The sequence below is a fragment of the Talpa occidentalis genome, unplaced genomic scaffold (assembly GCF_014898055.3).
Source record: "Talpa occidentalis isolate TD23 unplaced genomic scaffold, MPIMG_talOcc4v2.1 talOcc4.7, whole genome shotgun sequence".
Classification (NCBI taxonomy): domain Eukaryota; kingdom Metazoa; phylum Chordata; class Mammalia; order Eulipotyphla; family Talpidae; genus Talpa; species Talpa occidentalis.
The window spans coordinates 115,272,276-115,298,602 of record NW_023605083.1 but is presented as its reverse complement, the minus strand read 5'-3'; the positions used below and the strand labels follow the sequence as shown (position 1 = coordinate 115,298,602).

Sequence of the window (26,327 nt, the reverse complement as noted above, 5' to 3'; positions counted from 1 at the left end):
ACTTCGCCCCTGAGGTGCGGCCTACCGGGCCTGTGGCACTTACACTCTCTCCTAACTCCGCATTTCTGGGGGCGCCAGCATTGTCTTGCGCATTGGTACCCAGAGCTTGTCCGCGCGGGGCTGAGTTCCCCACCGCCCGCGACACAGGCGGCGCGCCAGGGAGGTGGGGCCGCAGACCTCCCCGCCCCCGGGTACCATGGGCTCGCCGAGCCGGAGAGCGCGAGCGGCAAGCCGGGCGCGCACCAGCCGGGGAAGGCGCAGCCCCAGACGCACGCCGGGCGCCGGAGGCCCGCCCCACGCCCACCGCGGCCGGGCAGGCGGAACTGCAGGCCCAGGCTCCACCCCTGACCTGTCGGGCGCGGCGCGGGGGGCCCTGGGGGCCCGCCCCCGGCCCCGCCCCGGCGCGCGCGGGCCCGCCTCCCGCAGGGGGAGCAGGCTCGGACCGCGCCCGCGCGCGCCCGCGGCCGGGTTGCAGGGCTTGGCGCGCGCCCGCGTCCCGGGCAGGAAGATGGTGGCGAGCGCGCGGGTGCAGAAGCTGGTGCGGCGCTACAAGCTGGCGATCGCCACGGCGCTGGCCATCCTGCTGCTGCAGGGCCTGGTGGTGTGGAGCTTCAGCGGCCTGGAGGAGGACGAGTCGGGCGAGGTGCTCCGACGACCCGGGGCGGGCGGGCGGGCAGGCCGGCGCGGGGGCGCGCGGGGTCCCGGCGGGGCCGCGGGCGGCGGGGGCCGGCTAGTGGGACGCCGGCCGCGTGTGTCGGGGGCCGGCGGCCGCTGAAGCCGGGTTTCAGACCCGGGGCGCCCCTTGGCCGGGCGGGCCCGGAGGGCTGCGCGCGGGGGCGGAGCGTGACCCGGAGGCCCGGGCCACGGGAGGGCTGGGGGCCAGGACGCGAGCCTCGGGGCTTGGCGGGGTGGTCGCGGGCCCGGGAGCGGTGAAGGTCAGGGGCCGGGAGCCGGGAGCCGGCCGGAGGCGGGGCTGGGCCTGAGCCTACTCCGAGGTGGGGAGCCCCAGGCCAAACTTTCTGAAGTTGGGCGGGGGAAGGGGCGTGCGCGCCGTGGGCCGGGGAGTGGGGCTGAGGGACCCCGGGCATCCGCGCTCGGCCGCGCCGAGAGGCTTCGGCGGGCGGGAAGTGGAGCCCGAGGGTGGAACTCTGTCCAGCAGCGGAGGGAACGGGAGTGTGACCTCGACAGAAAGCCCAGGAGAGTCCCCGAAGCCTGCTAGCTCGGCCAGAGGGCTGAAGAACCGGAGTGGGCCTGTAAGAGGGGGTGGCAGGGGGAGGTGAGCAGGTGAGTTGACCCCAGGACATTAGGGGACTGGGGAGTGGCCCCTCTGGCTCTGAGGAAGCAGGACAGCAGCAACTGTTAGCAGAGAGCCAGGCCCTGCCCTCCTCAGCCCCCAGGTCTCTGTTCCACCATCTCTCTGGCTCTTGGCTGACATGTTTCCCCGGATGCCCAGTCGTATCGTCCCCAGTGTCATCAGGAATGGTCCAAACCTTGACCCTAAACTGTGCGCCAGTGACCCTCTACCCTGCCCCAACCCTGGCCTCTGGTACCTCTAGGGCTCTGGGTCAGCCCTCTGCTCCCATGTCCTCTCTGGCTTATCCACCTGGTAGAGTGAAGACCCAGGGGCCCTGATGTCACTTTCCTTCCTGCCTCCAGGAGGAATGGAAGGCCTGGTGTGGAGACTAGGGAAAGCGCTGCCCTTGCCCTTTTTGGGAGAATCTAGAGACTGGTTAGTGAGGGAACCGGGAATGGGGTCATGTGAGACCACAACTCCAGAAAAGATTGGCTCTGTGGCATCTGAAGGGAGTAAGCTTGTCTGCATGAACTGATAAGTCGGAGGAAGAGAGTGTTGGGTATTAATGTACAAAGACTCTTTGGGCAGCTGAGACATTCTAAGGTGTGGTGGGCTGTGAGGCAGCTAGGGAGCCCCTGAACCTGTAGTATATGAGTGGAGGCCAGCGACCATCTGGGGAGGGGCATAACAAAGCTTCTGAGGCTTCTCAAATAGGTCTCTGGATGGGCTGAGATTGTCCAGGCCTCACATCGCTGCTGCGTTGTCCACTGCCTGGGGTGGAGAATGGGAATCTCGCAAACAGCTGGGCCTCCCCACCTCCTCCTGTAGTTTCCCGGCACAACTGCTGGGGGATCCCCAAACTGGAATGTTCAAAGAGCATCCGTGACCTAAAGATTGTACAGTCCAAGCAACCGCCCATGTGTAGGCCCCTCAGCTGCCCCCTCACCTGACTTTGAGGTTGTCCAGAGCATAACATAGTGCTTTGGAATGTGGGCGCTGAAGTGGGTGCCCCATTTCACAGGGCACCCCATGTCCTCTTTCAGCACTGCTATTAAGTAGCAGTGTGGCCATCAGTAAGTCGCCTAACCTCTTTCTGTGTCCTCATCAGTATCCCGCCTCAAGATGGGGATAATCATAGTGCCTGGGCGATTGGAAAGACTAAATGAAAACTGTGCCTGTGAAGTTTTTGCAGGAATTCCTGGCATTTGCTGTCGGTAAATAACTCTTATTATTATCACAGCACTGCACATTAGGAATAGCCATTCATTCATGCATTCATTCATTCATTCAACAAATATTTACTACTCGGTACCAGGCACTATGCTAACAATGGGAATAGAGAAACAGAGTAGACGAGGTTCCGGTGCTCATGGACAGTGTGCAGGGAGAGACTGGCAGTGAAAAGAAACTTGATAGAATAGTGAGGGGCAGGCAGGAACTACAGGAAGTGGCATGTGAGCTGAAGGGTCCACTCAGCCTGGGGATGAGGTGGGCAGAGGGTTGGAGCAGAAGGCCCTAGGGGGATGGGCTTGGCAGGGCCTTGAGGAATGGAAGGGAGGTGTGGTGTGTCCCCTGGAAGAGAGTTTAAGAGTTCTTCGAGGCACATCCCAGAGCCCGCAATGAGGGGCTGGGGTTTTATTCTAAGTGCAGTGGGTGAGCTCCAAGGAGGGCTAAGTGGCAGCGGGATCAGATATGTGCAGAAGATGCTCAGCCTGCCCATCTGCGGAGCGGGTGGAGTGGAGACCAGCGATGGTCATTACCATCCAGAGAGTGCTTCATAATTTTCAAAGCTTCCACAAACATCATCTCGCCACTTACGTTAAGTGAGTTGGAGAAGTCTGAAGGTGAGGGTGGGGGGCAGGCATCTCTGCTCACTGCCTCAAATTCAGGGGATTCCAAGATGTTGCTGCAGAGCGAGGAAGTGGGGGAGGACTTTGCCTCCTCAGTGGGGAGAAGGGTACCTCAGAAGCCAGAGGGCCAGTCCCCACCCTCAGTCATCAGTGGAGACCCTGGCTCAGGGGCTCCTAGGACATCTTTCCTACGGGCACAAGCCCCGGGCCCCACTCCTGTCCAGGGAGTGGAGTGGAGGTGGGGCTGGCTGCCCCACCATCCAGGATTGGTTCCTCATTGCTGCCTCCTGGTCCCCCAGCCTCCTCTGGGATTGTCCTTCTCAGGGTCAGCCAGCTCCTGCTGCAGTGCAGGGCACCAGCATGCCCATCTCCTCCCACATCCTGTCCCCCACCGCAGCCAGCCTGGCCCAGTGCCCCAGGCCCTGCCCTCCTGCCCAACTTCCTGACTCGCTGACACCATCTTCCACCCGAGAGCCTACAGCTCCTCTGCTGCCTCTGCCCACCTAAGCCTGACCAGTGTGACCAGGTCAGATGTTACCAGACATGCTCAGCAAGGTGGCATTTACCTTTCCTGGGAGCATCCCAGTCCAAGGTGCCTACCCTGGGGTGGTACAGAGTAGGGTCTGCTGCCTCATCCCCACCCTGCAGGTGTCTCCTCAGATAAGGATAGACACCCCAGCTCTCAGGGGTGCCCAGAGAACTAGCTGGGTGCCGGCACAGAGGGCCTGGACGCCAGGGTGTGGACTGGGGCTGTGGCCCTAAGGGGGCTGACAGCCTGGCCGGTGAGGTGTCTGCCATGCTCCCCAGGGGCAGGGGGAAGGGAATTCAACCCAACTGAGAGCAAAGCATCTGAGTGCAGGGGCCTGTTTGACTGTCTGCTGCTCCCCTTCAGTGATAAGAGAGGCAGCATTAATGAATGCTGAGCCATTGCCGGGAGCTTTACATTCATTCACTCATTCACTCGTTCATTCATTCAACAAGTGGTTTTGAGAGTCTCCCACTACAGGCATTCCGGGCTCTGGGAATACTTCATGACCAAAACAACAGGAAGCCCAGTCCATTCTTATAAGGAGGGAGACACAGAGTAACAGGATATGAACAAATTAGGGGATGAGAGATGGTAATTCGCAATCTGGGGGAACGAGAGCAGAGGGTAAGGGCTGGGGTTCTCAGTGCAGTGGCCGAGTGGCTGTCCCGAGGAGGTGCCATCTGAGCAAAGAACTGGAGGAGGCGAGGAATGAGCAGCGGGGATGTGTGGGAGGGAGGCACAGGGGGCAGCCTGCGGGATGGAGGGGTGCTGGAAGGCCACTGTGGCTGGAGAGGGATGAGCCTGAGGAGAGGTTAGCAGGAGGTGAGGTCGGGAAAGGGAGGGGGTGGCCGATGCAGCGCACAGCCTCTGGGGGAGAGGATAGGCTTGGGCTTTCATCCTCAGATGGGGGCCTCTTGAGCAGGGTGGGTGAGTGAGACTTGTTTTAACAGGAACCGTGGCGGAGTGGTAAGAAGCCGCTGGCTCTACGGAAGCCGCAGGTGGAGCAGGGTGACCAGGGCTCCCAGGCGGGGGCTAGTGCTGGAGGTAGCGAGGTGCGGTCAGATTTAGGATGTCGGGCTGGTGGCCCCCCAGGACCCCCTGATGATAGATTGGATGTAGGCTGTGAGGGAAACGAGTCAAAGATGACTCCCAAACGTTTTCAGCCAGAGCAGCTTGAAGGATGGAGTCCTTGTTCACCCCAGTGGGGAAGGCGGAAGAAGAAGCGGTGGGGAGGGAGATTGGAGTCCACTTCTGGACTGATCCACATCGTCTATCGAGGTCCCAGGGGAGATGCCAGGGAGGCAACAGTGCAACTCCTGAAGCATCTAGGGTGCAGTGCAGGCCAGGGAGAGGCATCTGGGCGTGGGTGGAGTTTGGAGAGTGAATGAGGTCACCTAGGAAGCTAGGGCAAGGAAAAGGCCCCTTGCTCCCTTGGGATCTTAGGAAGGGTCAGCCAAGAAGTCTGAGGAGGCAAGGGGAACACCAGAGGCATCCTGGAAGCCAAGTAAGGAGGAGGGGACTTCCAGAAGGAGTGTTCCAGTAAGGCGCTGCTGAAAGGCCCGATAAGAAGAGGATGTGTGGAGCAGTGGAGGGAGGTTTACAGAGGATGGCGAGACGGGAGTGGGGACAATGGTGGAGGCTGCTCCTTCTCGCTGCATTAGCGCACGCTCCAGCCCACTGCACCCCTCCCCCTGCCCTGTCCAGCCTAGGGAACAATTCAGAGAGAGTCGGAGACTGTGGGGAGAGGCAAGACCAGGCTGGAGCCCTGGAGACCCCAGAGTATGGGCACAGTGCCTCTCTGTCCTCCATCTCGTCCAGCAGGCGCTGGGAAGATGAGGCTGACGTGATAGTCCCTCCTCAAGGAACCCAGTGACTGCTGGAGGACGTCCCAGCCTGGGGCCCGTGAGGTGACTTCACACTAGGGGACTTGGAGCTGATCTTGAGGAATGGATGGGGTTTGGTCAGGCAGGGAAGGGGGCCGAGAGAGGGGCCAGGCAGAGCTGGGGAGGCGGCTGGGTGTATATACTTTCAAGTGTGACCTGGCCATGGAGGGCAGTGCCAGAGCTTGAGAAGAGGCAGCAGAGGCCAGGAAACAGGCCTGGTAGCCATGGAGAACCTGACTTGAGAAAGTCAGCTGCTGACCTCCAGCTGCGGTGCCTTCAGGCTCAGCCTCGGCCCTCCAGCCGCGGCTGCCCAGGCAGGTGGCCCAGGGCCGGTATCCATAGGCTGTCTGCGCTCGAGTTTCCTGTTAGCTGGCTGAGACTCTCTGAGCTGTACGGTGGTCTGAAGTACTTCCTCCCCTGCTCCTTGCCCAGGGATCAGGCCGGCTTGGTCTCTGAAGCCTGTGCTGACTCTTGCTCTGCTCCCCATCCACAGGTGTTACCCCCAGTGAGTGCCCGCACTCTGACTCTGCTCCCCAGAGATCCCAACCAAGGCTGGGGCCCAGGTTTCACTCTGTCCTTCCCACTGAGCCTTTGCACGCCCATGTGGCAATGCTGTCCTTGGAATGCTTTCCTTCTGAGAGAATCATATCTCCCCCGCTGGGATGGGGTGGGGTGCTAGGTGGACACACTGGTGTCCTCCACAGGGTCTCCACCCCCATCTCTTAGGTTATATATAGACATTCATTTTCATTTCTGCTGAAAAAGAAAGTGGTATCTGAGTCGAAAGCACAAAAGAGACATATTACCCTGCGTGCTGGTGGGGACATGGGCGCCCTGGTGCCATGGAGGGGGGTGCCTCTTCCTCGCTGGTTGAGCGGCCTCCCTCAGAAGTGCAATTTGCATAGAACCCTCGGTGAGTGAGCCCATGTGTCTGCAGGTAAAGGATGTCGGGGGCTTCAATGCCTGAGGTGCCCCTGGCCAGCAGAGAAGCAAAGGAGAGTGACCATACAGTGACCAGTGTCTACTTATTTTTGACAGAAAGGAAGGCAGAGGAAGCCACGGCCACCTGACCCCGGCGAGGGCTCCAAGGACACAGACAGCTCTGCAGGGCGGCGTGGCAGTGCGGGCAGGAGGCACGGGCGCTGGCGGGGCCGCGCTGAGAACCCAGGTGTACCCGTGGCCAAGGTGGTCCGGGCAGTCACCAGCCGGCACAGAGCCAGCCGACGGGTACCCCCTGCGCCTCCCCCGGAGGCCCCAGGCCGCCAGAACTTAAGTGGGGCAGCAGCTGGGGAGCCACTGGTGGGTGCAGCCGGCTTCCCACCCCATGGAGACACAGGGAGTGTGGAGGGTGCCCCGCAGCCCACGGACAACGGCTTCACCCCCAAGTGTGAGATCGTGGGCAAGGATGCGCTGTCGGCGCTGGCCCGGGCCAGCTCTAAGCAGTGCCAGCAGGAGATTGCCAACGTGGTGTGCCTGCACCAGGCTGGGAACCTCATGCCCAAGACCGTGCCCCGGCACTGCCAGCTGGCTGGTAAGGGACGGGCACAGGCCGAGAGGGGACAGACCTGGGAGGTGGCGTGGCATGCGTCCTCACCCCATTTCTCAAAGAAAGCTCGGGGAGCCCACCTTTCTGGCCAAGTGCTGCCAAGTGCTCTGAGTAGCAGCTGCAGAACTGGACCCAGGAGTGGCGGACATGCAAACCAGGGCTCTTCTTCTAGAAGGCAGATGGCCCCTCTCCCCATCTCAGCATGCCCTGTTCTCTCCTCTCACTCAGGGAAGATGAGCCCCGGCATCCAGTGGGACGAGAGCCAGGCCCAACAGCCCATGGATGGCCCCCCAGTACGAATCGCCTATATGCTGGTGGTGCACGGCCGGGCCATTCGCCAGCTCAGGCGTCTGCTCAAGGCTGTCTACCACAAGCAGCACTTCTTCTATATCCACGTGGACAAGGTACTGTTGGGAGGAGACCCAGGGGACCTGGGTGAGCAGAGCAGAGACTCAGAAGGTCATACAGGCTCTCTGACCTGCTCACAAGGCCGTGAGCTAGGGAAACAGGCCTAGGGTGGGGGGGTAGCTGGTACAAGGTGAGCTGGGTGGTTAGGATCAGAAGCCTGCCCATGCCGCCTCTATGCCATATCACTTGTACTCTGTCCCAAGCTTGGGGGGATTGTAACCCTGGGCATCCAGCTGTGGCTGCTGAACGCCTACCCGTCATCCCCCAGCGCTCCAACTACCTGCACCGGGAGGTGATGGAGCTGGCCCGGCAGTATGACAACGTGCGGGTGACACCCTGGCGCATGGTCACCATCTGGGGCGGGGCCAGCCTGCTGAGGATGTACCTGCGGAGCATGCAGGACCTGCTGGAGGTGCCTGGTTGGGCCTGGGACTTCTTCATCAACCTCAGTGCCACCGACTACCCAACCAGGTGTGGGGTGGTGCTTGACCTTCCCAGATGTGATGGGGGCCCATCTGTGCACTTGAGGTTGAAGGGCTCTGATGGGCTCCTTCCCTGACCCCAACCTGGATCCCCATAACCTAGACATGTATTAGAGGAGTGGTCGCTGAAAGATGAGCTGAAGATTGAGAGCGACAAGAGATGGGGAGGAGGAGAATCAATACCTGGGGTGCTGGGTCAGGCAGCAAGGTGTGGGGGAAGGACAGGTGGTCTTCCTTGGGGCCTTCCTTCCTATCGGCCACCCCAGGGCTTCAACCAGACCAGGGATAGGACACATGGCCAGACAGTTCTCGGGGTGAAGCTGGAGGGCGTCTGCTCTGGGTTGGAGATCGAGTCCCCCTCACACATGCCACCCATACCACATTCTTTCTCCAGGACCAATGAGGAGCTGGTGGCTTTCCTGTCTAAGAACCGGGACAAGAATTTCTTGAAGTCACATGGCCGGGACAACTCCAGGTGCGCCAATGGGGGAGCCCTGGCAGGGGTGTCATGATCACGTCTGCCTTGGAGGGGGACGCCCAGCAGGCTGCAAAGCCTCCAAACTCATCACGGGTCATGGAGTGCTGGCTCCGGGCAGGTGAGAGAGCCTGGCCCCTCCCTGTAGGGCCCTCAGCCACGGCGCATCTGCCACTCACAGGTTCATCAAGAAACAGGGCCTGGACCGCCTCTTCCATGAGTGCGACTCGCACATGTGGCGCCTGGGTGAGCGGCAGATCCCAGCGGGCATCGTGGTGGACGGCGGCTCTGACTGGTTTGTGCTGACACGCAGCTTCGTGGAGTATGTGGTGTACACGGATGACCCGCTTGTGGCCCAGCTACGCCAGTTCTACACGTACACGCTGCTCCCCGCTGAGGTGGGGACCCCAGCCCTGCCCAGGCCAGGGGGGTGTGCAGGGTGGGGGCTGCGCATGCTCAGCCTCCACCCCTCCCCGCCCCACAGTCCTTCTTCCACACAGTGCTGGAGAACAGCCCAGCCTGTGAGAGCCTCGTGGACAATAACCTGCGGGTCACCAACTGGAACCGCAAGCTGGGCTGCAAGTGCCAGTACAAGCACATCGTGGACTGGTGCGGCTGCTCCCCCAATGACTTCAAGCCCCAGGACTTCTTACGGCTGCAGGTGTGCCCCTGAGACCCCCCATCTCTGCCCCCTGCTGGAGCCTCACCCCAGCTCTCCAGGACAGGAAAGGATCCAGGCAGAGAATAGATCTGATATGTTCTCACCACAAAAAAGAAATGGCAGAGGTGTTGGGTGGTGCCATAGCGGTGATCACATGCATGTATCCCACAAATGCCTCAGCTTACACGGTGTGTCTATTACAGCTGGGGGCGGGCGAGTGGGAAGGAAAGGATTCAGGATGGCCCAGAGAATCTGGGGTGCCTTCACTGGCACTCCTGTACTGGGAGGCCACCCCCGGCCCTGCTCTCTGGAACTTCCAGACCTTCACCCTCCTGCTTCTCTCTCTAGCAAGTCTCCAGACCTACCTTCTTTGCCCGGAAGTTCGAGTCAACGGTGAACCAGGAGGTACTAGAAATCCTGGACTTCCACCTGTACGGCAGCTACCCGCCTGGCACGCCAGCCCTCAAGGCCTACTGGGAGAACACCTACGAGGCGGCCGATGACCCCGGCGGGCTCAGCGACGTCATGCTCACGGCTTACACCGCCTTCACCCGTCTTGGCCTGCGCCATGCCACCACAGCTGCGCCCCCCCTGGCCGGCCCGCTCTGCAGGTAAGGCCTTCTGACACTGCAGCCCCTCGGGGTGTGAGGCCCTATGGGGAGCCAGTCTGAAAGAAAGAAACAGCCCTCTGCTCCCAAAGGATCCCCAGTCAGAGGCAGAGAAAAATGCAAATAAAACAAGGTGAAAGCCAGGCACATAGGTGCTGTGGGTGTGACTGGGAGTGAAGGAAGTGCCTGGGGATGGGACTCCCCAGAGCCCCTCTCTGGGACTCCAGACCAAGTCAGGTGTGCTGATGGCATCTCCCTTTCTCCCTGCTGGAACCTTCTTAGGTTTGAGCCCAGGGGCTTGCCGTCCAGCGTGCACCTGTATTTCTATGACGACCATTTCCAGGGCTACCTGGTGACGCAGACTGTGCAGCCCTCAGCCCAGGGGCCGGCAGAGACGCTTGAGATGTGGCTGATGCCCCAGGGGTCGCTGAAGCTGTTGGGGCGCAGTGACCAGGCCAGCCGGCTCCAGAGTTTGGAGGTGGGACAGGTCCTCCCCTTGCTTTCTCCTGACCCCCGGCAAGCCTCAGGGTAGTGGGGAGAGGGACAGACACCAGGGGAGGGTAAGGACTGGGTTCTTGGGCTCTTCCTTCCCTTCATTGGCAACCTGGCAAGCCCTGAGGACTTGCCTGTGTCACCCTTGCATGCGCACGTTGGGGAGCACCTCCCACTTGGGGGGCACAAAGGATGAGCATTAAGCAGAGAGGGGACTACGGTTTCAGTACAGCAAAAGCCCAGTCTTTTAAACCACAGGGACTTTTCTTCCAGAGGGATCTTGACGTCCCACCTCTCTTTCTCAAAGACCTTGGCTTCGTGGGGGATGGTCTCTGGCCAGGGCTTTGAACCTCATCTCTACCTTACCACCCCCATTTCCAGGCAGCTCAGAACAGGAGCCTAGAACAAAGCTCAGCTGGGTTAAATAGCAAAGATCCTTAAATATTCAACTTACAGATGGGAAACTGAGGCCCAGAAAGAGATAGTGACTGGCCTGAGGTCACGAGTGAGCTAGAGGCAGCAGCAGAGTAGAGAGGACTCATCCCCCAGACTTCTACCCAGCTGCCTCCCTCCTTACAGGTTGGCACCGAGTGGGACCCCAAAGAGCGTCTTTTCCGGAACTTTGGGGGGTTGCTGGGGCCGCTGGATGAGCCTGTTGCCATGCAGCGCTGGGCCCGGGGCCCCAACCTCACAGCCACTGTGGTGTGGATCGACCCCACCTACGTGGTGGCCACGTCTTATGACATCGCAGTAGACGCAGAGACAGAGGTCACGCAGTACAAGCCCCCGCTGAGCCGGCCGCTGCGGCCCGGGGCCTGGACTGTTCGACTGCTTCAGTTCTGGGAACCCCTGGGTGAGACCCGCTTCCTCGTGCTGCCCTTGACCTTCAACCGCAAACTACCTCTCAGGAAAGGTAAGAATCTAGTACCCGGTTGATGCCAGAAAGTCAGACAGAATAGGATTCATTGGACAGGTGGCCCCAGGAAGTACCCCCGTCCTAAAATGGGGGAGGGCTGGTGCCATCTCTCCCTTAGCACCCCAGGGCCTGCACTGTGAATCATCAGACAGATGTAGTATCATGTAGTATCATGTAGTATCATCGGAACTTCGCGACACAGTTCTGACAACTTGACTGGACTTTTCTCCTTGGCAAATTGCTCCCCAAGCCTCAGTCTTACCCCTTGTAAAGTAGGAGCAATTTGCCATCCTCCTGGTCACAGGGACACGAATCCACTCTAGCTCGAGTGAAAAAGGTGATGTGACCGGAAGGCTGTAGGGCTCTCCCCCACAGAACCCAAGAAATGCCCCGGGCCGCCCTGGGAAGCAGAGGTGCCTTCTCTCTCTCTGGGGCATCTCGTTCCTCCTTCTGTCCTCTCTGCATGTCAGCCTCAGGCTCTGGCTTCTCCATCCATGACACAAGTCCTCTTGGTGCAATCAAGGCTGACCAGGGCTTCTTAGCCCCCTAGTTCCACATTCTTGACAGCAGATCTGGCCATCCCAGTCCATGGTGTGGCCACGTGGATGGGTCCCGGGGCCTCCCACCCACTTAGCTAAAGCTAAGGGAGCAGATGGAGCCCAGGTGCAGCTGCAGGTTCCCACTGGGGGGCTGATACAACTAACTGTGTGCTTACCCCATGCTCTATACCCCCAGATGATGCCAGCTGGCTGCATGCCGGGCCACCCCACAATGAGTATATGGAGCAGAGTTTCCAGGGCCTGAGTGGCATCCTGAACCTGCCTCAGCCAGAGCCCGCAGAGGAGGCTGCCCGACGGCACGCGGAGCTCACAGGCCCAGCACTCGAGGCCTGGACAGATGGGGAACTGAGCGGCTTCTGGTCTGTGGCTGGACTGTGTGCCACGGGCCCCTCTGCCTGCCCCTCATTGGAGCTCTGCAGACTGACCAGCTGGAGCTCACGGTTCCCTGATCCCAAATCTGAGCTGGGGCCTGTCAAAGCGGACGGACGACTCAGGTAGCAGGGCCCAGCCAGCACCTCCGGAAGACGGGGGACTTGCACCTTACAGATGATGACGACGAAGGGGCATCCCCCTACCCCAAGCAAGAACCAGAGGGCAGCGAACACCGAGTCAGCCCTCGAGAACCCTCACAGACGGCAGGGAAGGGGGCAGCGAATTTACTACTGCTGGTGGCCTGTGGGGACCAGAGGGTGGGCAGGAAGGTGGGGAGAAGGGCTCCAACATTCCACACCCCGCTCTTCCGCTCTTCCACACCTTCCCCTCTAGTTTGTTTTTACAGAGAGGAAAATGGGTGGTGGGGGGAGGAACTGAAACAAAAGATGTGCAATAGGGCTCAGAGCAGCCCCAGGAAGTGGGCCATGGCTCTGGGGAGCAGGGGCCTGATGAGCCCATCTGCTGTTGCTCTGGAGGAGGCGGGGCTGGCTCTCCAGGGCCTGTCCCCAGCCTGGGCCCGTGGTGATCACGGCCGAGGCTCTGCAGGGATGCAAGCACCATGCCAGGCCCTGAGGCTTGGGGAACAGGTGATTCTGGGGGAGCACTGCAGAGCTGGACTCTAGCGGACAGACTCTCCCCTTGTAGCCAGGGGACCGTAGAAGAGGGGTGGTGCTGGCTCCAGGGCTTTCCAGCATCTGCTGCCCCTTGATGGAAAGGCAGGGCATCAGGACCTACTGAGACCAAAGCAGGGTCTCCCAGGTACCCAGAACTGCAAGTAGGGCCTGGGCTCCTGCCCTGGAGGGACAAGCCCATGTGAGCAGCGTGGGGAGAATCTGTCAGGGCTCTCAGAAGGACCTGGAGCAGCGTCGTGCCTGAAGCTCAGTGCGAAGTCTGAAATATGCAACAGAAGAAATATATCTCTATCTCTCTAAGCTGAGCCTCTGTGTTTTTCCTCCTGGTGACAGGGAGCCTCTCTAGCGGGCTCTGTTGGGCCTTCTTTAGAAGTCATGGCAGGTACTTTGGCAGCCGTGAGAAGGTGACGGTCTTGGTCCTGCAGAGTGGGGATGGTTTACAATCCGTGCAAGAGGCAGAGGGGACACAGTCTACCTAATCCCGCTCCCTCTCTCTGACAGGTAAACAGAGACTTGCTCATTTCCACCCAGTGGGCCACTGGGGGGGCCAGGAAGTGAGTTCAGTCCTTGAGCGCCCTGACCCACTATTTCCATCCTGCCAGGCCACAGCAGCTGCTGCCTGCCTTTTTGCCATCACCAGGGCCCATCGCAGAAGCCTGCTCATTCCCTTCTTACCCAGCCCTGACTGTTGGAGGCAACCCCAGCCACATCCCACTGGCCACCCCTGGAACTTGTTCCTTGAGTGGCACATGCCTCAGTGGCCTGGGTCCTGGGCCACTGCCCTGGTGCGCCATACTGGAAAGATTCACTCAGCCCCTCCTTTTCTCAAGCCCTACTGCCTACGCCATGTGAGCCTGGCTCTCTAACAGCCCTGTGTGCCCACTGAATGTGGAGCCCTGGGAAGGTTCCCCAGGCCTCTAACATCACCCTCTCTGCCAGTCCTGCTGGTCTAGTCCACTCAGCAGGGGGTACAAAGGGACTCCTCAGGTTGCCACCCGGCCAGTGTTCCCACTTACCAGCAGGGGGCACCACTAACCACCAAACTATGGCACAGGGGGTGCCACTGCTGACCTGTGTCCACTATCAGATTTAATCCTCTAATCTCTGCAGGCCCTGAGGCAGACACGCCTGTTATCATTTACCATAGCAGGAAGCCGAGGCTAGGTGCTGTGAAACAAGCCCAAGGTCATGGCAACAAGGTGGTAGCAGTAAGCACCAGGCCTCTCAGTCACTGCAATCCTCCCCACAGCGACCACCCCCGGGAAATAGTGTTTGGTACCAGGACGAAGATAATTCCTTTTCTGGATCCTATTTTGAAATTAACTCTGGTTCTTTAGATATTTTTTTTCATCATCTCTTAGATCTAGAAGAAATGTCAGTAACGGTGTCCGGAGATTAGCACAAGCAGTAAGTATCAGGGCAGGGTTTGCGGCAAAGGACACCCCAGCAGGCAGGGGGAGGGAGAGTGCTGTGTGCTGGAGAGGCTGGCAGCTCACTGGTCAGTCTTAGTGGAACTGGTTTTGAACTTAGGGGGACATTGGCTCAGTTTCAACCCTGTCCCCTGCCTGATCACACCTGGGCCTAGTTACTGGTTGGCCACACACTGCCCAGTGGGAAGGAACCCAGGCTGAGGGTTCTGAGCTCACTGGTGTGAGGTGCAGCCCAGCACTGGCTTGGGCTCAAAGGTCCCAGAGGTTGTCTAATTTATAGAGCCCACCCCACCCCACTGCTCTGGGGGAACTATCTTGGCCCCAGAGTTGACAGCACCGTGAGGCAGCCATTAGCTGCTCCTGGGCTCCTGACACGTTCAGAGGGCAGGAGGGGGGGCGCAGGCGCGGCTCTACCAACTGCTCTCCTGTCCAGCTTGTAAGGTGAACATGAGTGCAGCTTTTCTGCCTGGCCACCTTGTTCTTCAACACCCACCTCCCCATTTTTCAGCCGGGAAGCTCAGCCTGGAGGTTTGGGGTTCTTGAGCCTTCTTTGAAATCCTCCAGGGGTGGGGAACTGGCCTGGCCTTCAGAGCCCAATTACTTTGTGGTGGGGGGGGTGCCTGGGCAGGGAGTCCTTTTTTTTTTTTAATGGCCCTCATGCCCGGTTTCCAGGGCAGCTTGACACCTCAGTTCCATTAGAGGTGGGAGTCCAGGTCTGGGTAGGTGAGATGGGCTGGGGCATGCCGGGTCCAGGCCGAACCCGACTGTGCCCACCCCAGGGTGTTTGGGGGGGGCAGTTTCATCACTGGTGTTCACCGTGGCCATCCTGCTGCTGCTGCACCAGCACCAGCCCCAAGGCTGCCAGGACCTCTACTCCTGCCACCTGTGCCAGAGCCCCAGCCAATTAAAGCATCTCTCCCAACAGCCCTTCCCCTCATGTGCTCTCACTTCATCCCAGCAAAAGGGAACCCGAGTGCTGGCCAAGCAGAAGCAGCTATCTAGCGTGAAGGGGCCTTGGGAGTCTGCTCTGTGGACGCAGCCTGGGTGTGCTTGGGGCCAGGACAGCACGTGCAAAGGGCCAATAACATCCTGGCCAGCCTCAGCCCTGGCCACTGCTAACAGGACCCAGTGCTGGGAGCTACTCAGTGAAGATGGTGGTCTTTTCCCAGTTCTCCAAGCATCTGGAGGCCCACCCTCTCCCCAGTTCCCCGGGGAAGCCCAAAGCCCTGGCAGTTGGGGGGTGAAGGCCATAAGCAGCAACCACAGCACTGTCAGTCTCCTCCCCGGGGACAGGGTGCCATGTGGGATCCTGGGCACAGAAGGCATAACACATCTCTGACCTCAGCCTCTCCAGGCTCTGCCGCCCCATCTCTGGGGCCTGGACAGCATAAAGAGAGGACAGGAGGTTTTCCCTGACTTCCCAGGACATCAGAGCTGGCTGCCAGACTTGAGAAATGAGCCAGTGGCCAAAAGGAGGGGAAGCTCTTCATACCTGAGCACATTTCAGAAGTGTGGAGGGTCTGAGCTTTGTGCCCTGGGCTTGGAGGAGAAAACTAGAGGGCTGGGCAGAGGGTTGTGGGCAACTGAAAAGGGATGGAGTCTTTTGTCAGGTTCCCTGAACCTCATCCTGAGCTTCACTTTGAGTCCTCATCCCTCAGGAACTCCCCCGCCCCACCCCGCCAGGATTGCCCACTCCCTGTCAGCACCAGGGGATGCCCAGCTGAGGCCCAGGCAGCAGAGAGGTTAATGGTGTCCAGGAAGGACCACCAGTGGGGAGAGGAGCAGCAGAAGGGCAGCCCAAAGGCGGGGAGTACATGTATGGGTGGCTGGGCCCCAGGGAATCGCTAATGCCTCCAGCCACCACCAAGCTGAGGAGGCTCTGAGGCCACAGCGGGGACCACCTGGGCTCTGCCCACCCATCCAAGGACAGTCACCAGTCCTGGCCCGGGAAGCACCACCCTGCAGTGGGGAGTAACCTCCTCCAGCCTGCCCCTTCCTGATTCTGCAGGGCACAGGAGGCCACAGCACTGACCCTGTGAGACACCCCCACCCACCAACCAGCTTGGGACACGAGACCCTGTGAGAAGCTCACCAAGGTGAACCTCGACAAGCCCAGTACCTCTACCAAGGAGGTGGGGCCTGGGGTCATAGCCCCAGTTAACAAGGTGAGGGGTTCACAGCTGACTCCTGGAATGGGAAGCTTCTCTGCCCTGGTCTCTGAGCTCCTGCCCTCAGGCGAGGAGTCCATGGAGGAAGCCACTGGATCCTACACGACCCTCCTTGGGGCTGTGCTGACACCACCTACCTCCAGCCCCAACCTCGGAGCCAGCTGACATTTTCTTCCTCGCTCTTCTACCTGAAGTCAAGCCTCAGGTTGGGTGGCGATGAAGGCCTGATGCCAGCCCACTCTAGGCTTCCACCGAGTATTCCTGAACCCAGACTCTTTGCTGCTGCTTATGATTTGAGATAAACCAGGGGAATATAAACTTGGTCTTTCCGGGAGAGGAGGGAGGGGATAAAAAAACAAAAAACAAAAAAACTACCCACCCCCCCCCACCACCCCACCCCCGAGAAGCGGCTTCCTGCCTGCTAGGTTGGGGGTATGCACAGTGACAGAGGCAGCTCTGGCAGGAGGCTCCTAAAGTCCTGGGAGCTTCTCCTGCTAGCACCTCCCTCTCCCCAGCTCCCAGAGCAGCCTCCCCCACACCCCATCACGCCCCGCCAGGGCCGGGCCGCCTCTGTCCACCTTCGCCACGGCCTCCGCGTCTCCCCGGCTCCGGCTTCGGCGGCTGCTTCCCGCCACCCCGCGCCCTGCACCCCGCCCGCCGCCCGCCCAGCCCCCGCGCCTCGGGGTCCCAGGCCCGCGCTGGGGGCGTCGGGGCGCCGCGTTGAGGCTGCCGCCCCCTGCCGGCCGGCCGCGAGGCGCGCGTCCCGAGGGCTGGGGCGCGGCCGCCCCCTCGGAATCCGGCTGCTCCCGCGCCGCGGCCCGCGCGGGTCTTTCCAGGAGCCCAACCCGCCGCGCCCGCGCCCCGCGCGTCCCGACGCCGCCCCGCCGCGGACCCCGGAGCAGCCCCAGGTCCCCGGGTGCCCCCTGTCCCCTGTCGTCGAGTGGGGGTCCCGACGCCCCCGCCCCGGCTCTCAGGGGAGCTCAGGGGACCGGGAGGGGCCGCGCCCCGCTCCCGACCCTCCTTCCCGGGCCTGGAGATCTCGGGGCTCTTGGAAACCAGCCGCGCGTCTCCTCCTGGAGCCAAATAAAAGCAGTGGGTGACGTCCCCAACAGCCCCCTCACACTCCCCTCCAGGGGTCGGCTTCCCTTCCCGAGCCTCTGCCCGCAGAGGTCGGGGGAGAAGGGACTCCCCGCCCCCCTGTTCCCCGCACGTCGGGGCGCAGCTCGCCCCCCCTCGGGCCAGGAATGACTGGAGGTGGGGAGCTGCGGGCTGGGAGGCAGAGCAAGGCTGTCCTAACAGACCACACATTTCCCCCCCCCCCAGTTAATAGATTCTACCTCCCAATTCCCAAACCCAACCAAATCCCCTCCCTGCACCCACCCCTCAGGCTCGGGCTCCGGGTTAGCTGGTTTTGGAGCGCAAAGCTCCGCCTCCCTCCTGAGGCGGGGCCCTGCAGGTGTAGGGACCTGGAAGAGGCCCCCACCTCTCCCCTCCTTCCCCCACTACGCGGAAGCTCAGTGACCCCCATGCCAGGATGTCTGACTCCGGGGTGCCCGGCCTCCGGCCCACCTTGCTGCTCGGCCTGCTGGCCGGCCTCCAACAGGTGAGCTTTGGGTTCGCCCTTCGGGATCTGCTCTCCCCGGTCAGGAACCCGCTTCTGGAGCCCGGTCACTACCTGTCCTTGTCAGGATTCCCCCCCACCACGCGCTGTTAGCAGCCTCCTTTCTCTTCTTGCTACGGAGGGGGGACAGGGGGGGTGGCCCTGACTACCCAGGCTGCTTGCTGCAGGGACTGGGGTGGGCTCCGCCCAGCGCCCCACCATCTAACACCCAGCACCTCTCTGGAGTGGGGACTTTGACCCCACAGGAGCCTTGGCTCTTCCTTCTGCGCAGTCAGAAAGCTGGGAAAGCCAGCGGTGGGGGGCTGAGGTCTGCACACCTGGCCAGCCTTTCTCCCCAGCTCTGCTCCTCCAGGGCTGGGTGACCTTGGGGAAGTCCCAGGCCTCTGGGGCTGTGTTTTTCTGCTTGAGCCCTGGGGTAGGGGAGGCTCTCCTGCCCTCCTGGGACTGGAGATAGGAGTCCAGCCTGGGGTAGGATTTGACCCAGCTGCCTGACCCCAGGCCGCAGTGTCCTCTGAAGTCTTGATTCTGGCCAGAGGAACCCCTTGCTCCCACATAAACCCTAAAAGCCCTGGGGGAGGTGTGACCAGTCCAGGGATGGGAGCTTGTCCTGGAAGCACCTGATGCACCTTCTACACCTCATGCAGGTGTAGACGCATCTTTCAGTTTGGGCTGAAGAATCCTGGGGAAGTGCCAGGCTGCTCCCCGGAACAGGGCAGGTTCCCACCACCAGACCTTCTCAGAAAGCTCTGCCCAGGAGGCGCTGGTCCTGCCAGGCCTGTCCGGGTCAGCTGGCGCCGGCACTCACTAGGCCGAACATCCTCTTCTTATTCTGTTATAGAGCAACCCCGATATTAAACGGGTTCCTGGCTGTGGGTCCTCACCCGCGCGCTTTAAAGGGACTTATGAATACTCTACTACAGACACACGCAAAAGGTTAATAAAAAGTTTATTTACAAGAGGAAAGGAAATAAGGAAAATGTACAACTCAGGGAGAAAATAGGGAAATAAAGTCTTTAATGCGTCCTACCCGATCCGCCAACCTGGAAACCCAAAGTCACTCTCAGAGCTGGCCGGACGGACGCTGCGAGCTGGCGGAGAGCCAAAATGGGGGACCCCCAAAGCCCACGTGTCTGCCTTTTGTATCCACCTGGCTGCTTAACCCCACCCTCAGGTCCCAGCCACCTTCCCTTTGGTGGGGATGGGATTTGGAGTTCCCAGTGTCTTTGACTTTGGCCTGGGGTGGGGGTGGAGTCCACAAAGCCTGTATGGAATTAGCTTTGGGACATCCTTTTCCCCCTAACAATTCCTCCAACAACTGCAGGGCCAGGTGCTGTTAATGTTCCCGAATGAGTGTAAATAAACCGGGTTCCCAAGACCAAGATCCCTGACACTGGATAGAAAGCAGGCTGTGGACAGCCTCCGAGAAGACCACCCCCTTAGAGTGGAGGGAGAGTATCTGGAGAAGCTCCCCCCCACCCCACTGCCCCAAACTGGAACTCAGCACCCATTTATTAAACCTGCCAGGAGAGGGAGGCGCGTCTGGTATCTGAGGGTCAGGGCCTGACTTCTGCGTCCTCCCCAAACCCCTTGGTTTGTCCCAGCTCTGCAGTCGCCCTCTTGGCTCCGGTCCTCCCCTCTGTGGGCTTCTGCAGGGGCTCCCCCCTCCGGTCACTCCTGGCTGGGAAGGACATTCCCACGGAGCCGAGCACAGCAGAGCGTTCTCTTGTTGGCTGCACGGGCGTCCCTGGCTGTATGCTGCTGTCATCCTTGTGGTTGTAAAGACAGAAAGTCACAGTGGCTTTGCCCAAGTGACTACCTATCCTTGAGCCCTGCTTGCTTGCACTGGAGGCTGGGAGGGGCGAGGTGTGTGTGACAGATAACCCCCCTTCATCACCCCCACCCCCCCAAACTGTACTCCCCCCACCAGGTGGAGTAGCCTGGGGGAGATGAAGCCAGGTGATCAGTGAATGGGCAGCTTTGTTGGGAGACCCTGTTCCTGGGGGAGACCTCTAACCTCTGCCTCTTTCCTTCCCCAGGCTGCAGCCCAATGTGGGATCATCTCGTAAGTCTGGGGTGTGGGCTGTACCTACCAGTCTGGGAGAGACACCCTCGAGCCTGCCCTACCTGCCTTCAGGGGATGGGGGTAGGGAGCAGCTCATCAGTCATTCACACACACTCCCCTTCCAGCCCACTGGGCCCCCCCCACCCCCCTCCAGGGGACTCTCCCCTCCTTCCACCAGCCAGCCAGCCTGCAGGCTGCTGGAATCAAAGCCCAGCCAGACCTCAGTGCAGTCTCAGGCCATCTCCCCTCTGAGGGACCCCGAGTGGGACAAACACCTTCAGTAGAAATGCCAAGAAGCGTGCGGGCTGAGGCTGCTGGGCAACCAGTGAGTCCTGGAAGCTCTGGAACACCCTCTCCTCCCACTTCCCCCTGCAGGGGCACCAGCAAGGCCCCTCCCACTCCTGCTGGGCACTCCCACCCCCCCATCTCCCTAGGGTGTTGGTGAAGCCTCTCTGCCTGTCCACAGTGGGGGCAGTGACTCGGCCCTCAGTAGAGGGGTCTCACATCGCGCCCATTTTACAGAGAGGGGTTGCGGCCACGTGAGGAGCATAACTGACCCAGGAGCGCAGGTTTCTCCCACTGTGCCGAGGGGAGTGAGGGGCGGGCCTGAACTCTGCCCTGAGTTATGGGTGAGATTGCAGGACTTGATGCCAACAGCCCCTTTCTGTGCCCCCCAGAAAATGCCCTGAAGGATTCATATGCTGTGGCAACCACTGCTGCAAAGAGCAGGACATCTTCTCTGGCCCCCTGAGGTGAGTCTGGGCAGCTTCTCCAGCTCAGTCCCCTGGGGCAGCTGCACTTCCTGCCAAGGGGGTCGGATGTGGGCCAGGGCAGGAGTGCTGTGGGCATGGCATGGAGACTCAGCGGGTGTTGGTGCCTCCTCACTGCAGGGTCTTCATCATCACCTTCCTGGTTACCTTCCTCCCCTTCATGTGCATCTGTGGCTTGGTGAAGCGCTACTGTCGCAACTGCAGAAAGCCAGAGCTGGACATCCCAATGGATCATGTGGGACCCCCAGAAAGGCCCTCCATGGCCCCCCCAGAGAGGGTGGGGGTATCCATTCCTGAGCCCCCGCCCCCCTACAATGAGGTGGGTGTCTGCCCCATCCCTGTGCTGCTCCGTGGCCGACTGTGCCTCCCTGTTGTCCTGAGCTAAGGGACAGTGGGAGGTCTCCTCACACCAGCCTCTGGCCCCGAGGGAGGCAGCCTGGGTCACCTTCTCCCTGGTCAGCGTGTCACAGTCAGCTCTGGGTGGCCATGGCCAGCACCAGGCCCTAAGGAGTCTGTGTCCCCTCCTTTCCCTGCAGGTTATTCTGAAGCCTGTCCTGCTCCCCACAGAGCCACCCCCTCCCTACAGCTTCAGGCCCGAAGAACATGCTGGAGCCCACAGGGGCATCGACAACCCAGCCTTCTGAGCCACCTCCTGTCTGGAACCCACCGCCAGGTCCTCCTGGATCCAGCCAGAGACTCCTGGGCCCCTGGATTGCCTGCGTCTTCCTGCTACCCCCGTCCATCCCTGGATTGAACTTACTGCCTTCCCTGCCCCAGCGACTTCTCTTGTCCTGAGGGCTGGAGCAACAGTGTCAGCTGCGAGGCTGCTGGGAGGAAAACCCCAGCAGTGGGAGGTGCCTGACCGTGGAACTCGGAGTGGACAGAGCCCGTCTCTGGACTGGACGCCAGCTCTGTGCCATTGTGGGGGCACTTCTGTGCTGGGAGGATCGCATTGGATGAGCCCCGAGCACCTTCCACTTCTGCCTGTATAGGGGAGACCTCTGTCCCCCATGGGGTGTCACTGTCCTCCCAGGACCATGTACTCATTAAATTCCAGCTGGTTTTTGCTGAGAGTCAGCTTCTGGCTGCCTGGGGCGTGAGCAGGGAGGTGAACCCAGACACTGTGGGGGACTTAGGGAGGGCTCACTGTGCCCCAAGTCCCACCCCTGATGCATCTTCCAGGGTGTGCTGACTGCCTGTCCGGGAGGACAGGACACCCACAGCCACCTCCGGAAGTTGCTGCCTGCAGATGCTTTGCCCTGGCGCTGAGGTCTCTGGGCGCTGCAGAGACTGGATAGGGCGGTGGGCTGGCTGTTGGCTCCCCACCCTGCTCCCTCTGCCTTCCCCAGAGCAGAGTTCAGCTCCCTGCTCTGTCACCCTGGGGGTGGCAGGGGGCACAAGGGAGGAGAGTGGGGAGGCCAGTCCTCTGTGGGGCCGTGTTGGAGACCTTGATCAGCGGCACCCCGGAATCTCCTGGAGGGAGCAGCAGAGTGCCAGATCCACCCTTCTCTTCCCACCCTCTGTCCTGCCTGGAGGTTAACCCCTAAGGGAAAGAAGCATGGGAAGGAAGCCTGTGGGGGCCAGATCATACACTGGGAGACTGGCAGGGGCATGCAGAGAGACCCTCTTGCAGTGTCCAAGGCCTCAGGCAGGGCTTTTTGTGCCCACATAGGGTGCTCCAGAGCTGTGGCCTGAGGGAGGTTCAGCAGGGCTGCAAGTGCAGAGACAACAGAAATGTTCAGGCAGAGACGCTCCCAATCCCAAGCACCTGCCCCGCTGGGAGTGACAGGGGAGGGGAGGAAAATGCAGGCACAGAAATGCCACTGACTGTGTTCGTCTTCAGGGAGTGTCTGGAAGTCACTGGCCTTTTCCAGGGCAGTGGACAAGTCATTCCTTGTATTGTCTGTGGTGTAAGCACTGCAAGAAGTGCGTGTGTGCTGTGTGGCCCTGGGGCGGGGGTGAGGGAAGTGAAATACTAATGGAAAAATGATAGACACCATGTACCCCAGGCCCTGACACAGTCAGTGTTGTCAAGAAACACACACCACAGACACAGAAGCCAGCAGAGGACACCACACACTGGCTGTGTGAGCCTCACTCACAACCATGCCCGCAAGGCTCCATGGCCGTGCAGGGCCCAGACGACAGCAGCCAGCAACAGAACACCCAGAGAAGCCTTGCTTCAGCCACACCCACCACTTTCTCAGCTTCCCACCCCTCCACTGCACCCCAGATACTTGTAAACAAAGGCGACAGCTTCTCTGGGGGTGGCTCCCACAGGCTCCTGGCCATTTCAGAAGGTTGGGCCTTTTCCAGCAAACAGAGGTGCAGCCAAGGAGACCTACACCCTGCGCTTGTCAAGCTGTTCTGCATGCTCGGCCCAAAGTGCTCAGTGGTGATCAGGTTATAAAGAAAAGTGAATTAAACGCACAGGAAACAAGAGAAAAGCCCACTGCTACAGGACAAGCCCAGGGCTGGGCAGCTCCCCTCTTTGGCTCATCAGGGCCTTAGAAAGCCCGTAGGTCTCTGGACACTATAACCCCAGAGAGCCCAAAGCCTAGCTTCCTGAATTTCTAATGTGAACAGAGACTGGATGGGGAAAGGACCAGCGATAATGACTCACAGAGAAATATAAAGCCCAGGACTAGGATCTTCCTACCTTTAAACACCCATTCACTTACCCAGGCTCTCACTCCCTCTGCGCAGGAACTGCACTTTAGCTTTACCAAAATTATTTGCAAATCTTTGTCCTTCACCTTACTTCCCTTCCTCTTCCTCCAAGGAGACAGTGCTACCCCCCAGGCAGTTGCTCAAGCAGAAACCAGGGAGTCACTGCAGATCCCTGCCCTTTGCTTACCTCACGGACCCAGCTCACCAGCAAACTCTGGAGTCAGCCTCCAGAACAGCTCTCAGATGCATCCATTTTCCTCCCAAGTTCACGGTCACTGCTAACCTGCTGGCTAAATCTCTCCTCAGGGCTATCACAGCTTCCCCTCGGGTTTCCTCATTTTCACGCCTGCCCTCTTTCAATTCACATAAGACCAACAGTCACTTTCTCAGAATGTGAAATTGGGTGAAGTCACTCCTTGCTGTCTCCTCCTGGGCGGGAGAGGCCTCCTGTCAGCCCTTGGGTCTCAACTTCCACGTGGCCTCCTCAGAGGCCTCTCCTAACCACCCAACATTAAAAAAGACACATCACATTTTTTCACTATTATGTATGTGCTTATTTATGGCCTTATGACTAGAAAGAACCACCCAAAGTGTCAACTTTTGCTCAAATGGGCCACCTCTCTTTGGACACCCCCCCGACTCTCCCATATATGTAAACTGTGCCTCAACAGGCTCTAACATCCACCCATGTTACCTCTGGCCTCCCTCCCTGCCCCTCCCCCTTTAGGGAGCCTTCTCATCCTCCCTTGGACACCCCTTCCAGAGCCTGGCCAAGATCCTGGGTGGACCCTGCAGGGATCAATCCCCCTTGCTGAGCTGGCCCCACTTGGCCTCCTTCCTCTCTGCGTGGGCTGCACCCCCCACGCCAGTCTGCCTCTGCCTGGGATGGCCTCCTCTCAGCTTGAGCCCCAGACCATGTGCTGGGCCCCTGCATTTCTCCACCAACCCCACCCTCTCCCATAGGATGCCTACCTGGCTTGGCCCCTCTAGAAGCTTCTGGACTGAATTGTTCTTGAAGGGAAGGGGAGAGAAGTGGGGAAAAGGGAGGGGATGGGAGAAAAGGGAGAAGAAGAGGATGAGAGCCTTCTGGCCTTTTTTTAAAGATTTATTTATTTATTTATACAAGAACTGGGGTACAGGCCAGATGCACGGGAGGGTGAGTGGATCCACCAGAGACAGAGCGCGGAACAGAACAGGCAGGCTGACAAAATACACCGCTGAGGGGAGCAGCAGGAGAGAGAGGAGAGGTCTGTTGTGCCATGTGGGACCCTCCCTGGCAGGCTGGGATCAAACCTGCGCTGCAGAGGCTGTGGACAACTTCACAGTATGGTATGGCACTCAGCCACCTGCACCACCAGGGGAGGTCCCTGGCATTTGTTTTGAAAGGAAGACCAGGTAGGTGACAGGTTGAAGAGGCCCTGGCTGATGTTGCTTCTTCCACAGAGATCATTTCCTCCTGGCAGCCAGCCAGATAAATCATTTTGCTTGTGAGACCAGTCTCTGTCCTGTTACCCTTACTCCTGGGTGTGGTGTTTCCCCCTGTAAGCCTGAGGTCACAGGAGACAGCTGAGGAGTGGGTGAAGCAGAGACGGCTGGTAGAAGTGCACTTCCTGAGACACCAGGTGGCAAGGAGGCCCCTCAAGTGGGGGGTGTGGGCAGCACCAGGAGAACAGGGGCAGGCAGGGTGCTGGAGGGGGCCCTGAGTCTGGGGGGGGCAGTCCGGGACTGGCGGGGGTGACACCTTACAGATGAGGAGAGGAAACACACACACACACACACACACACACACACACACTGCTGCCAGGGTGCAGGACTGTGGCTGTGGAAGCACCTGTGTGAGGCTAGAGATGAAATCACTGAAGAGAGGGAGGGGAGTGGAGAAGGAATGGGAGCCAGTGGGGAGCTGGGGCTCAGTCAGGGGAGGGGAGGGGTTACTGGGGAGGAGCTCAGTGAGGGGAGGTGCCCTGGTGGGGAGGGAGCTCGCTGAGAGGGAGGGTCTTACTAAATGGGAGAGGCCCCCCTCTAAGTCTAGACAGGACACCTGGGAGCTGGCACTGTCCTCCCTCTGACACTGGGCCCCGCCCAGAGCCTTGGGGTGGGGAAGTGAGGAGGGGGCCTCTGAGCACCTTCTTTTCCAGGACCCGGGTGGGGAGCAACAGAGCCGTGAGCCCCATACTTTATGCCTATGGTGGGCATGGGGAAGCTGGGGTCCCTCCAGAGCCCTCCCTAGCTGGGCCTTCCCTTTCCCCCCAGGGGCCCAGCTCTCTCTGCCCTTCCTCTCTCCACGGTGCAGACAAGGGCGCAGGAGCCCCAGGCTGGGTTTGCTTCTCATTGTGCTCTTGGCTCTTCTGGTGGAAAAACCGAAGCACACCCCTTGGTACAGCTGAGGGGAGAGGGTGAGCGTGGCTGGGAGGCTGTCCTGCCAGGGAGGCCAAGGGGCAGGCGGGGCTGGGCCTGGAGAGAGGCCCCTTCCCAGCCTTCTGCTTCTACGTGGCTGTGGCTTCTGGGCCCAGGGTGGACGTCCTGGGAGCCTGAGGTGGAGGGGCTGGGCTGGAAGGAGGCGAACAGTGGGTTTGGGTTAGCCTCAGGCCGCCAGCACCCTCTCTCCAGGTTGTCCCCAGAACAGTCTGCAGAGGGTGGGGCGTCTAAAGTTCCTTGGGGTCTTAGCAGGAGCCGCGGGAAAGCCGCAGCAGGTGGTCGGAGTCAGGCAGGAGCCCCTGTCCCCACACAGGGCTATTTCCTAGGGGGAGGCAAGCCCCGTGCTTGGGTTCCGCAGCACCCCAGGACAGTGCCCTGTGTCCTCCATGTCACCTCCAGGAGGTAAGCTCTGCACTGGCC

The 26,327-nt window shown here is 60.2% G+C and overlaps 2 protein-coding genes across 2 annotated transcripts; both read left to right on the top strand.

Annotated features, from left to right (window-relative positions):
• The first annotated feature begins 418 nt into the window (after window positions 1-418).
• XYLT2 (xylosyltransferase 2) lies at window positions 419-13,068 on the top strand. The gene is made up of 11 exons (XM_037492846.1): window positions 419-643; window positions 6,595-7,087; window positions 7,331-7,506; window positions 7,779-7,981; window positions 8,387-8,467; window positions 8,649-8,865; window positions 8,952-9,128; window positions 9,477-9,739; window positions 10,019-10,214; window positions 10,808-11,141; window positions 11,880-13,068. The coding sequence occupies exons 1-11, from the start codon at window positions 509-511 to the stop codon at window positions 12,200-12,202; spliced, it is 2,598 nt and encodes an 865-aa protein (XP_037348743.1). The 5' UTR covers window positions 419-508; the 3' UTR covers window positions 12,203-13,068.
• A 4,832-nt stretch (window positions 13,069-17,900) lies between these two features.
• Window positions 17,901-21,488, top strand: LOC119231554 (transmembrane protein 92-like). Its single transcript, XM_037493261.1, has 6 exons — window positions 17,901-17,969; window positions 20,024-20,049; window positions 20,425-20,437; window positions 20,707-20,801; window positions 20,940-21,138; window positions 21,356-21,488. Exons 1-6 carry the CDS (start codon window positions 17,901-17,903, stop codon window positions 21,461-21,463), a joined length of 510 nt encoding a protein of 169 aa, XP_037349158.1. The 3' UTR covers window positions 21,464-21,488.
• Window positions 21,489-26,327: the final 4,839 nt, after the last annotated feature.